Raw genomic sequence first — 13,775 nt, 5'->3', positions numbered from 1 at the left:
GCTTGAAGGCTGATGTGCTAAGATACAGTGCATGACACAGCGCCATCAAATATAGGGTTATCAACACAGTGAATAATAATACTAATAATAATAACAAAATCTTTATTAGGGTAAACATTTAGTCCTTCAAAGGAACACAACATAAAATACAAAAGAAACTAAAAACAACAAAACTGCCATCACAAAAACTTAAATCTATAAACAGTTATAGACATTTATCATTAATCTGATTATGTTGTTCTATTTTTTCAAGAAAGAAAAGGGTTGTTTTTTAAGTTTTGACAAACATTGATTTTTTTTTAAAGATCGAGGTAAAGAGTTCCATATACAAGGGTCTTTATATTTCAAGCTATTCTTATATATAAAATTAATAGGTTTTGTAATAAGGTATCTCTGGTCAATGGATGCATATGGTGTGTGTTTATATTGAAGAATATTTTGAAGATAAACTGGACGATTACGATTTGCTATTTTAAAGAGAAAAATATATTTATTGACTATAGAATAGAATACTCGAGGTAGAAGTTCGGACACGATGCAGACAGAATGCGGACGCGGACAATTCCGTACCATATTCACACCAGACTCCGTACTTAATGTACCTCCTCCCCCCCTATTTAGGCGTGGATAGACCGAATCCGGTGTTGTGTCCCATTTTCCAATCCCGCACCATACGCCGCACTACTTCCAAGGTGCTGATAGACAAGATACGGTGTTCGATACGGTGTTCGATACGGTGTACGATTAGATAGTTGAAGTAGGGAATTCATGGGGTACAGATCTGGACACGATGCGAAAAAGATTGGCTTCTTCTATTTGCTTTTCTAATGACAGATCCGAAGTCCGTCTATTCCCTAGATGCGATGTCCAATGTAGTGTACGTCGTTATCGATAAAGTAGAAACATAATGTACACGGTATTGGTGCGGTCACGATTCGCAACTTCTATAACGTTAATCTTTGTGATGAACACAAAATTTTTCAAATAGAACTATTCAGATCAAACCGAACAAGAAACAAGAATAATGACGTAAAACTCCCTTTTTGCTCATTATTTAACCCACGCTAAGAGTACATGACATGCAATTGTCGCTTCAAACTCGTGCAGTGTTATTGGGAGCCTTAATTGACAAATCTAAATGAAGCCCTGACATTTCATTAGTTTCGCCTTGTCTGGAACATATAATTCTTAATATAGTTAGCAATACTTTCATACATGTGTCTTCTGACATGTACCACCAAGCAACAAATCTGGTTTACATTCAAGATGGCGTTACATTGCTATTCTGCTTTTGAGTTTGGATAGGTATATTTCTATGGCATCGTTCAACTATAGGTCATTACCCGGAAGTTGGTTTGGATATGTACGTACATGATGTTTTGTCACGGGTCAATGCGCGCCGGATATTGGAAAATCGACATGGGACATTTAAAAAACGACCTATCGTTATTCATTAACTGTTAAAAGAAAACAACATCTTATGGGAATTCAGCCCTTTCAGAGACTCCGCCATACTAAACCTCTTAATATTAAAGTCTCTTTAATAAATAATGTTCGCGAACAAAACGTCTTTGTTTTTCTTTTATTGGATTTTGTTAACAGAAATAAAGCAATTATTGACCGAATTTAAATCTTACTCGTGAGAAAACGGAAAATGTCTTTAATGTCTGGTCAATACTTAAGAAACCATTAAAGGGATTGTAAATAGGTTTTCTAAATTTTTCATGTGATCGGGGACACTGATAACATCAATTTGCATAAGTCCAATTTTCAATCAGACGTCTGTGGTTCCTGCAATTCCACTTAAGCTAAATATCCTACTCAAAACAAATTGAATATGTCTTTAGGAGATGCTATAAAATATTCGGTCAATAGTAAATATTCCGATAAACAATATCGTCTATGTGGACTCTCTAAAAGGAATGCCGAGTTGACAACCCCAATAGCAGAGTGCCAAGGGTGTTCGGTAAGCGTGAGCAATGTCATACTGAATACGAGCAAATGTCTTTCGCAGTTAACTATAAAACATATTAAGTCAATACATGTTGTAAATATCCCGATGACTAATATAAAATATGTGAACTCCTTGAAAGTGACTCCATGTGACAAATCCAATCGCAGATTGGCGTCAAGTATTCTGGGAGAGCGAGTATGCAATTGAAATACAAAACTCCCTGACAATCCTTGAACAAATATGGGAAGGAAATATAACACAATTCATATGAAGTCGATGCATACTTCCCCTTTAAGCGACTCAACACCACAGTTCCAATTTATGTCAAAGACTGCCAAAGTTCTAATTAAATAAAAAAAGATTTGCCAATCATTCTGTAATGAAACAGTGACGATAACATGTGTCATTATCGTCTACAAAATCTTTGAACTTTTAAAATAGTGCCAAAGCTGATTTATATTGCCAAAGGCAGGTCTGACCGAATTTCATGCTTTTCCTCACAAGCTGCTTTGGACTATTGGCTATTCAAAGCATTTCAAATGGATTTGTCGCAGTCGGCAGAAATGAAACGCCACAATGAAAGTGGTCACTGTAAAGATTCAAAACAAACAACATTAGCAATTATTAGCAAACTATTATAGACCAAACTTGTAATATGTCTATTACTACTTAAACTACATATTTTTCCAGGGGACTGGTCGTGTTTATATGTTGAATTGTCCCCGGATATGCTCTATTATCTTTGTTAAAATTATACGTTTCATTGTGCCCACCCGCTTCCCTTCCGAAAACAATAGGCTGCTTTTGTTTATGTTTTGAATATGACCAGTATCGCCTCAGCGTTTATTTTTCTCTTTTAAAGATGGCTGCCGGAAGAAAACAACTCAAATACTGCTGCCGTTTTTAGCTGTCATAGTTAGATTATGGCGAGTAAATTATACCTTGAGATGTTTCTACTTTGGAAACAACAACGGATATTCGGTAAGTATAGATTTCAATTTGGTTCTGTTAACAGCATTTTGCTCATAATCAATATTTTGCGACAATTGTTTAGTGTCATCCTGGACAATAGCCTTCTCATGGATTGCCGTAATCCGGAACCTCCGACCCAGGCGGATCCGGAATCCGGAATCCGAAATCCAAAAAGATAAACCGGAAGTGTCTTTATTGGACGGTTAATGATTTCCGATTTATGTTCGCTTATTCAGACAAAACCTAAACGTCTTGAAACATTTTAGACCAATTTTCGTCATTTTAATCAAGGTATTAGACGGCTATATCTATACCAAGAGATTCAAATTGTTCCAATCTTTCTCAAGGCAATATAATTTCAACTGACAGTATCAATGTCGTAATTTACCCTTATCTAACCATAGGGAAGGTTTTAATAAATCATATTGGTGGCGAGATGTGCCGCGAGACAGGAAGTTTTGTAGTCTAATCAGGACAGTATCATTCAGACAAAATATTTGATCAAACTCGCTACTCTGTGATTAGTTTTGATCAGAATAGAAATCGAAATGAATAGATTCGTCTACATTCCTTATGGATGAAACGTCATGCAGTGCGCAATGAGGGTATAATACTCTCACTGTCTTATTTTTTCATGACGACGAATCACAATTAAAATTTCTTTTGGAAGAATTCTTCGATTTTCAACGAATTTATCATAGTCTTAAAGCAAATTTGTTTGTGACAATTTTCTAGAAAATTGGAAGTGCTACCGATGAAAACCAATCTAACGACAAAGTCCTGAAAATTGAAACATTGTGTTCCTTGAAACTTAGGCAAACTAAAGCATCAACATCAACATGCTTATCAACAGCAATTTCCCCCTACTCAACGATAACTTTTTCGAGCTACCGGAAGCCCCTTTCAATAACAATATATTATGGTTCAATTCATGGTCAACAGATCATGTGTCACCTCCACAGGTACCTTAAATTCCCCATACATCCGTGCTCCATACATGCTCCATTGTCCTTATTCGGACTTGACATTGCACTATTGTACGGATTCATTGCCAGTGAAAAAATTCTTATTGTTTCAGATGAATGTCTACCGCCACTTCACTAAAGATAATTTCCGTTCTAGTGATTAAAATGCTAGGAAAATGGCTCTCTATAAACTGTTATTTGAACTTTTATTGGCTGAAGACCATCGATGGCGCGAAGCAATAAAAAGGAGTCAATTTTTCAACACCAGCTGTGAAATAAATTGAATATCGAATGCTGTAAGATAACAGGTTATGACATTGCACTATTGTACGGATTCATTGCCAGTGAAAAAATTCTTATTGTTTCAGATGAATGTTTACCGCCACTTCACTAAAGATAATTTCCGTTCTAGTGATTAAAATGCTAGGAAAATGGCTCTCTATAAACTGTTATTTGAACTTTTATTGGCTGAAGACCATCGATGGCGCAAAGCAATAAAAAGGAGTCAATTTTTCAACACTTATAGAGAAAGTTAATCGAATCTCAGTCATTAAAAGGGGGCATACTACCCCTTGAACTTTTAAAAATTAAGGCCTGCATTATATCTTGCATACACCAAGAGCAATTTGACTTTACTGCAAGAAACGTGAAACGTATCTCTTCGCACGAACAGGTAACGTAAATCGATGAAGTTGTTTCATCAGGAGGGAATTATTTTTTTCTTTCAGTTGCTTTACCTTAAGGAATCAATAAACAAAAACATGTTGGTACACAGTGTCTTGGGACATTAAAAACTAAAATTGTACCTTCGGAAAAAAGAAACACCAAACATCATACATTTTTTATCAAATATTTGTTGACTGATCTCTTCAGTGTGTAGTGTTCAAGTGATTGCTCTTTCGTCAAGGTATAATGAACTTCCACAGAATTGTATTAAATTGAAAAATGTTTGGTTTATCGTTCTTTAATTAAATATAAGTCGTCTAGACGGCCTTTTCTATTGGGATGAATTGCTTGAGAGGTCTGTTAATCTGTCTGACGTCACATTCGCCTACAATTCATTTCAGTGGTTAGTCGAATCAAACTTTCGTACAGGACATTTATCAGCATTCGTTTTTATTCAACCACTCCAGTTGGGGTCTGACAACTCTCTTTTTGTTTTTTGTAAGAATAATGACCTCTTTTTTTAACCAATCGAATAACACCAGTGTAATCCAGTTTAAATGAACTTGATACACTAGTGTACCTCGCATGAGGTTAAAGTGATCGAACTAGAATAACCTAAAACAACAGTTATGAAAAAGAATGTGCATCTGTTCGTAATAAAAGTTTGTGTTAATCGAATTTTCATCGAACCGAATGTTGATTTCCAAGCTAAAAGGTGATACAGTTAGTTATAATTGTGATCAGCTGGTCGTGAATAAATAGTTCTGGACTTTAAATATCAAACGCCCTATGATATTAATGATAATAAAAATATGAAAAAAATAACAAATTTCAACATTTGATTATCCTACGCCATATTCCCAACAATTGTTCAGAAAGCGAAAAGAATTTCAAGCCTGTCAATTTCAAAGAGAGAAAAATCTGAAAGAGAAAAAACAGTGCTAGAACTCTTACATAAAATTGATGAAAAAAAAAATTTCTTGTCATTGTATGTCATAATTCTTCTTTTCTGTTTTTTTGTTGTTGAGAAATTGCAGATATTAAAGATGCGCTTCCAAAATATGTAAGTCCAAATCCTCGTTTTTCTTTATCATTTGTACATTGAATAATAAAAGTAGACCAAACATTCGTTTCGTTTATCTTTTATTTTGATATAGCCACTTTAGTTAGGATCTAACGACAGCCCTTTTTAACGTTCGTCAAATGAACCTTTTGTCCTAACCTGATAAAAACCGCGTCACAAAATACCAGCGTTGGAGAGAGTATAAATTTGATTGGTTAAAGCAGACGTCATCGACTGGAGTCAAAAGGTTAATGAGACGAACATTCAAGAGAGCTGTCGTTAGACTTTAACTGAAGTGGCTATATTAAAAAAACAATTTGAACTTTTCAACCCTTTTACGAAAGCACATAACGCTAATAACACTTTTGAATCGCCTGATGCCACTCTGCCATTGGATTTGCCACAACTCGACACACTTCCTATAGGTCTATATATATGTTAATTCATCAATCTCGCTCAAAAAACAATTTTGTGTTATTTTTGGAATTTTTCGATCAATTGTAAGCTATAGGTGTACCTGATACTGACACAAAGACTAGAAAATCTCTTCACAATCCCTTTAAATTGTGTCCATATAAGAAATACACAATGCATGAGTAGATCTATTTAAATCTATAAGATCTAGCTTCAAAGTCTCAAGGCGATGTGGTTTCTAAGAAACTTCTAATCTAATAAGATCAGGAAAGCGTTAGAAAAGGAAAGTATCATATAACTTTTAAAGCATAGCTGGAAAGGATTTGATCTTCTGAATATGATCGTGCCCTTTCACACTTAGATTCTTTTGAAAAGAGAGCTATGCATGCAATGCACCGTATGCCAAATACAGACGACGTAAAACAGCGACGTATCCATGACCATCAAAGCATCAGTAATGTTAAAGGGCCATTCCGCTTTTTTTGGAGGTCGAAAAAAATTTGCTCAAATTTATAATAACTGCACACCAAAAATTTGAAAAACGTGTACCTTCACATTATCTGAAAGTTTTGATTTAAAAAATACAATCGTTAATTTTTTTTTATCGCAAAAACTATTTAAAAACATAACGTAAGCTTTTTATGTTTTATGCTTTTTGGTAGGTGTAATAAATTTATTGTGCGGACTTAAGCAAAATACACACCGAATTGTAGAGATATATGTCCTTCTAAATCCAAAGAAATCATTGAAAATTTTAGGCAGGGGCCAATTCTGGTTCAATATCAATTCTTGGGAACCTGTTCCGAGAATGAAATAAAGGATGCGAAGAGGTATGTAGAGTTCCTCGGAATTTTGCGTGTACTGTCGATTTAATAAGATGCTTTCACATGTGAACACTTTTGTGTTTTATATAGAAAATCGTAGAAATTTATATTCCTGAGAAAATTCATCGTTTTTTTAATTCTCAAAAATACATAAATTGTGAAAAGATTTATGCGAATTGGTTATATAATTTAATCCCAAAGGAATCGAAGACACATTTCAAATTTAATGAAATATCCCGTCTGATGTGGTTTAAAATTATATTTTCCCTTGTCGAATAATCTAATTGTTTTTCCTATTTTTGAATATACTCCGTCATAAAATCACGAGTTGGCATTTAACTTTTAAAAGCATTGAATAAATGGAATGTTTACATTACAAACAAATGTTGGGCCATTGATCGTTAGACACGTTATAGAACGCATCAGAACTTGACAATAAAATGAGCTGATACGTCCTACTAACATTTCTACGCCTGATTTTGGCTAATGATGGGAAACGCACTTAATAATTTTAAAAAGCTGGATTAAAGCTTTTCAGACAAGTTTCATAACGGAGAACTATTTGACACGTGACATGAAGGGTTTTTCCGTCCTCCTTTTCCGAGTCTGATTGAGCTATTGAAGACGTGAAACACCATGCAGTTTGCAATGAGAGAAATTGTGCCAGGACGGCAGCTTCAACTGTCTTAGCCTGTTGTACAATAGGCCTCGGTTTATTGTCCAATACACAAGACGTATTTACGGATCAACCCCTCCAATCTGCATCACTAACAGGAGGAAATCGGGTATTATGTTGAACAATCACCTAAACCACTAAGCCATCACTGCCAGACGAAGGTGAGCGCATTAAAAACTAAAGCTTCCGGTGGAACTCGTCATCGAGAGATTAACAGTAGATAATAGCCCCGCTAACTTTGTATGGCCGTTACGCTCCACGTTACGACCAATGCGAGCGCTCTGAAAGATGAATGAAATCATTCTCTTACATTCGTTGAAACTCGACATCAAGAGATTGGAAAAGACTTAACGCTCTGTGAGGCTCTAAGGTGAAAGAACCATTCTCTCATCTCCGGTCAAACTCGTCATCAAGAGATTAACGGTAAATAATGACTACTACAGGGAGTATAAACTTGTGTCAGAAAGTCGATAATCTAAAATCTAAAAACTCCGATTTTAACGCAACGCTTATCATTTGTCATACTGCTTAATAGACATTTTATCCCCCGTGGAATTCCCTTAACGAGTTATGTCTGCCCAGTAATTGAATACTTCACAAAACCTTTTTGTCCCTGACGCGCCAGACGTGATGGCGTTTGGTCCGGTTGACGAACACTATCAATTTTACACTTGATGCGTCTTGGTGTCCTTTCACTAGACATGATGGCTTTTCGTAAAGGTTAAAACGCACCGACGTGAACGAAACTTCTTCAGTGCTCAGAGCGCCAGTCGTAATGAGTATGCTCAGGTTGACGAACGCTCATAAGGCGTCACACGTTTTGGTGTTTGGTGCGAATACAAAATATTTTGCCTGTTTTGCTTCATAACCAGTCTGACAGTGGCCAAAGATGATGACAAAGTTTTCGTGCTTTTTAGAGCATTTAAAATGACAAACAAAGTGGGTTGATGACATAATAGTAATACATGTATTATCAACTTTTTCTTACAAAATGCACACGCACTCACAAGACTTTTAGCCGAATCAATTCTTAGAATGATGTTTGGATCGATCAAATTGTGAGTAATGGAATCTTAAAAATAAAAATAAAATCCTAGCTTCGAGTGACACTGAAGAACTGACGTCATAAAATCTCGGGCGCTATAACAAATTGAACTACACCCCCAACCCATCTATGTCGTATATGACAAGAATAATTGTCTCTGGTCATTGGTTTCTCTCCAATGGTCTACGTGGGGTGTGTTTAGCCCTCTTATCCAAACTATGATGAAGGTGGCATGTTATGGCCGTCAAGAATGAACGCTTCCCCCCTAAAAATGGCAGTACATTAATAAAAGGCAAATTAAGCACAATACAATCAAAGCTATCTGAAAATGTACTTTAAGAAACAATATAATGAACATGTATATTTTATGATTACTATTGTTAATAAATTGCTTAATGACGTGTTTCAATCCCGAGTATTATAGTTCATGATGATTTTTTTTAACAAGCTAATCAATATAGATATATTTGACAGAAAAGCTGGTAGAACTCTTATCAAGAATGAATGTTAGTAAGAGATCTTATAATTACTGATCGCAGACTAGGTTAGTTCACGTCCTCATCCAGCTTACTGATATTGTAAACGTTGTAGCTGCTAGCAGTCGTGGTAATTGATAGTAGGGTCGAAATCAATTGGATGGTTCAGTCCAAACTATCGTTCCGTTTTTGTTATCTTTAATTTTTACTAAGCCACTCGAGTTAAGGTCTGACTACTCCCTTCTTGTTTCTTCGTATGAATCACGGGGTTCATCATGTAAATGTTCCTTTTGCACGTAAATAAGGATCACAAATTTCCTTCTGATGTACATAGGGTTCACCAAGCAAATTTTCTTCTGATATACAAAGAGATCATCAAGCAAATGTCTTACTGGTGTACATAGTGATAACCAAGCAAATTTCTTTCCGATACACATGAATCGCCATGAAAATTTATGTATGATGTTCATAGGGATCATCAATCAAGTTTTCTTTTGGACGAAGATGGGGATCACCAATCATATTTCTTTCTGATGTACATAGGGATCATGAAGCAAGTTTCTCTGTGATGTACATTAGGATAACCAAGCAAATTTCTATCCGATGCACATAGGAATCATCAAGCAAATTTTCGTTCTTAATAATACGAAATGCCAATTAAACCATTTTATTCACCTGCATTCTTTTTCATTTTTAATTATCTATATTTTGATGAAAAAGGAGACTCTAATAATATTTTGCATTGAACAAATACCTGTGAGAATTGTCCCAAAAGTACGTATATTGATCGAAATAGAAGTATGTATTAAAACGTGTTAAACAGGTCTTTGTTTGCTGTAAAATTTGTAGATAATAGTGTATTTATAATCTCTTCCTCGTGAATGCCGTTATCATAATCCTCTTAAATATACCATGTAAATGGATAATAATAATTGATGCAGGCGGGCCTGGCGTGAAGGTGGTTTCCATTGTTTGAGTGGGGAACACTCAAGTACGAGGTAGAGGGGGGTAAAAAGTTGGTTGGTTGGTAGATGACAAGTTAACATCGAATTCCAGCAGAGGCTGATACTACAGACTACGTAGTTGGCAGTAGGATCATGAACGATTGGATGTTTTGTTGCTATTACTTGACAAATTATTGTGAAATGCTGGAAGTTAAGAGCTAGCCCTAGAATACACACCCCAATCTACCATTCATTGCCGAGATAGATTCAGTTTTACGAATTGCCGAATGGCCTGTAATAAGGAACAAGATCAACTTGACACAAACTATGAGATTTAACAAGGCCCTCTGGCAAACAACACCTACAACTTCCACGTTCATTACTAGGGTACTTAAGGAATTCAACCATGTGAACATACTCATATATTTAGCCCATGTAATTTGTGCTGTATAGTCTGTCCAAAAAGGATGCCGAGTTGAAAACGCAGTTGCATCAGGTGTTACGAACGAGTAACGAACTTTTAAAGTGGTTATGAGGGACAGATAGAAACTTTACATGGTTAGGTCTAATAATTGATGGTCTTGAGTTCTAATCTCGATCGACATGTCAGATGACCTTGATTAAATCATTCTTCTTCACGGATCCTCGGGAAACTTAATTATCAAAAATGTGACGTCATTGGATGGAAGTTTTCGTATTTGAGAATGATTTGAATTCAATAACACATTTCCGGTCACTGATCCCTAACCAACATATTTGGTCGAATTGTGTCCTAAATCCTTATCATTTACATTCAAATCGGTCAACTGGTCACTGTCAAAATGTCTTATCTATGGTCAACGCATTTTCAGTTCTCGCTATCGCCAGAACCATTATGGTAATTATGTGGGCTAAGTCCTTTAATAACTACAATTTGATTAGACACAGTCTGCCGTCTTAACGATTTGTGTCCGCTCTGTTATTGTAAGCACATAATTTTAATTGGAAGCGGCTTTCTGTCTAAATCTGTATGGTCATCGCTTGAAGCTTAGCCAAGATTCTCTTCTTGCTAGTTTGGTTCACAGTAATCTGATTATGTTTGAGACATTTTACTCTAACTTTCTATAGGAACTTAATAGAATTCATGCCATATAGGATTCAAACCACAACAAATTCTGCAGTAATGATTGTATACGAATGTAGTGTATGCTTTTTTAAGATTTTTTCCCCTTATCATTTTTGTTATTGATTGTATACAAACGTAATCCGTGTTTTTATGACATCCTCTCCTTTTCCCACGTTTTCGTTTTTGTATGGCTATTTTTGTCCTGATTTTGATTGTATACGAATGTATGTGTTTAAAGAAATATCTACCTCTTCATCTTTAGCAATGTTGGTCTAGATTCGGATTGTATACGAACGTAATCTGGTTTTTTATGACATCCCCTTTTCCTCTCCTACTTACCTATGTTTGTCAAGATTTGGATTTTGATGTCTGAAATGACCAATCCTTTCAGAGAAGCTCTCATCAATTTAGTATTGTTTGCATCCTCCCCCGCTGAAGCCACCAACACAATGGCCATTATCAAGACGTTTAATGAAATAATAATTAATTTATAGGCGATAATCAGATAGACTGTAGTTTCTTATAATTGTTAATGAATCGTGGTAAAACTTGAGTTTACCACCACGTTATCTGTTTACTATGAGTCAAGCAATCATAGCCATGTGATTGATCGATCGCTAAAGCTGATATTCAATTTGCAAAAATGAATTGAAATGGAGTTTTACGTCTCCACCTCTGCACATGATTGGGCTCATCAAGACGGACAGTCTGCAATAAAGACAATTTTGCCGGGACATTACGGAATACAGACTTTTCGTAGTTGCTTAGCCTTTGCATTTTCAAACCCAATTTACACAAGCTCATTCGATGACATTCGTGAAAAGCATCAGCCATAGAAATCACGGGACTTATATATCCCAAACCGGATATGACATGACATAATACTATTGCTTTCTGGGTGATAAATCGGCTGAAATTCCTCGCCAGGCAGGAAGCTTGACGTCTAATCCTCGTCCCAATTTCCTATCACAAAGCTTGACCTTGGCATTGGTCGAGAAAAATTTATCCGATTCTGCACGTTAATTCATTCATAATCTTATGTCATTTACAAGAAACTGATGTTCCCCAAATCAACCAATGAAATGATCACTTAGAATTTATTTAAACTTTAAACTTATTTAAAAGCATGATTGACTAAAGGAATTGAAATTTTTCAACTTGGCCAAATGAGTCTTTATTCATCAGTTGACTTACCTAATGTAATAACTATATACTAATAATAGTAACTTTGAAATACGCTTAGAAGCTCTTTACTTAGTTTAATAGTTATATCGTGTTATATAGAAATTCTATTCTTTAGTCATGGCAAGTCCAACTGATGAACATATACTCCTATAGGCAAAGTTTGAAGACTTGAAATTTTATGTCCATTCTAAGTGGCAGTATTCCTTTAAACGATATCATACGCAGTTTATCCATCGACCTTATTTCACAAATTCTTTCACATTTGTACAAATAACAACTAGTTGCAACATAACCTCACATCCCTCTTGAATGTGCCATTTTTCAACATCAAAGCCAATAGATGGAAATGGAAATTTGAAAATGACTTGTCATTGTATTTAAGAGTAAATAGATTTGATAACTCGACGTTTTTGTACGTATTATCCCACTTTTGTCCACTCGTAAAGCAATCACCTGTATCAATAATCCGATGTCAAATGACGATAAGAAGGTCAGTGGTACTTAGAACCAAAAACCTTTTTTTTAAATATAAGATTGGATGCTTTAAATGCGCATGTGTACACTCATTTTGAACCCTCTACCTTTAATGGTTTTCCAAATATCCAACCCTCTTCCTTTAATGGTTTCGAAATATTGAACCCTCTTCCTTGTATAGTTTTCAAAATATTGAACCCTCTTCCTTTAATAGTTTTCCAAATATCAAACCCTCTTCCTTCAATAGTTTTCGAAATATTCAACCCTCTTCCTTTAATAGTTTTTCAAAATATCGAACCCTCTTCCTTTAATAGTTTTCGAAATATCGAACCCTCTTCCTTTAGTAGTTTTCGAAATATTGAATCCTCTTCCTTTGATAGTTTTCAAAATATTCAACCCTCTTCCTTCAATAATTTTCGAAATATTCAACCCTCTTCCTTCAATAGTTTTCGAAATATTGAACCCTCTTCCTTTAATAGTTTTCAAAATATCGAACCCTCTTCCTTTAATAGTTTTCAAAATATCGAACCCTCTTCCTTTAATAGTTTTCGAAATAGTGAATCCTCTTCCTTTAATAGTTTTCAAAATATTGAACCTTCTTCCTTTGATAGTTTTCGAAATATTGAACCGTCTTCCTCTAATAGTTTTCAAAATATTCAACCTTCTTCCTTCAATAGTTTTCAAAATATTAAACCCTCTTCCTCTTATAGTTTTCGAAATAGTGAACCCTCTTCCTTTAATAGTTTTCGAAATATTGAACCCTCTTCCTTTTATAGTTTTCGAAATATTGAACCCTCTTCCTTTAATAGCTTTCAAAATATCGAACCCTCTTCCTTGAATAGTTTTCGAAATATTGAACCCTCTTCCTTTAATAGTTTTCAAAATATTGAACCCTCTTCCTTTAATAGTTTTCAAAATATTGAACCCTCTTCCTTTTATAGTTTTCGAAATATTGGGAAACATTGTAAGGGTACTATTTTGTGAAGTACATCCATTCATTGACAAATAATGT

The 13,775-nt window shown here is 35.2% G+C and overlaps 1 protein-coding gene across 1 annotated transcript; it reads left to right on the top strand.

The window, feature by feature from the left end:
- Positions 1 to 13,052: 13,052 nt before the first annotated feature.
- On the top strand, positions 13,053 to 13,601 carry LOTGIDRAFT_135241 (hypothetical protein; the record flags this gene model as incomplete). The annotated part of the gene is made up of 1 exon (XM_009068920.1): positions 13,053 to 13,601. A coding segment is annotated over one exon (549 nt), but the record flags the coding sequence as incomplete, so codon positions are not given.
- Between the last annotated feature and the right edge of the window lie 174 nt (positions 13,602 to 13,775).

This window comes from Lottia gigantea (genome assembly GCF_000327385.1).
Source record: "Lottia gigantea unplaced genomic scaffold LOTGIsca_96, whole genome shotgun sequence".
Classification (NCBI taxonomy): domain Eukaryota; kingdom Metazoa; phylum Mollusca; class Gastropoda; family Lottiidae; genus Lottia; species Lottia gigantea.
The sequence above is the reverse complement of the archived record's forward strand: the minus strand, read 5'-3'. Positions and strand labels throughout refer to the sequence as shown.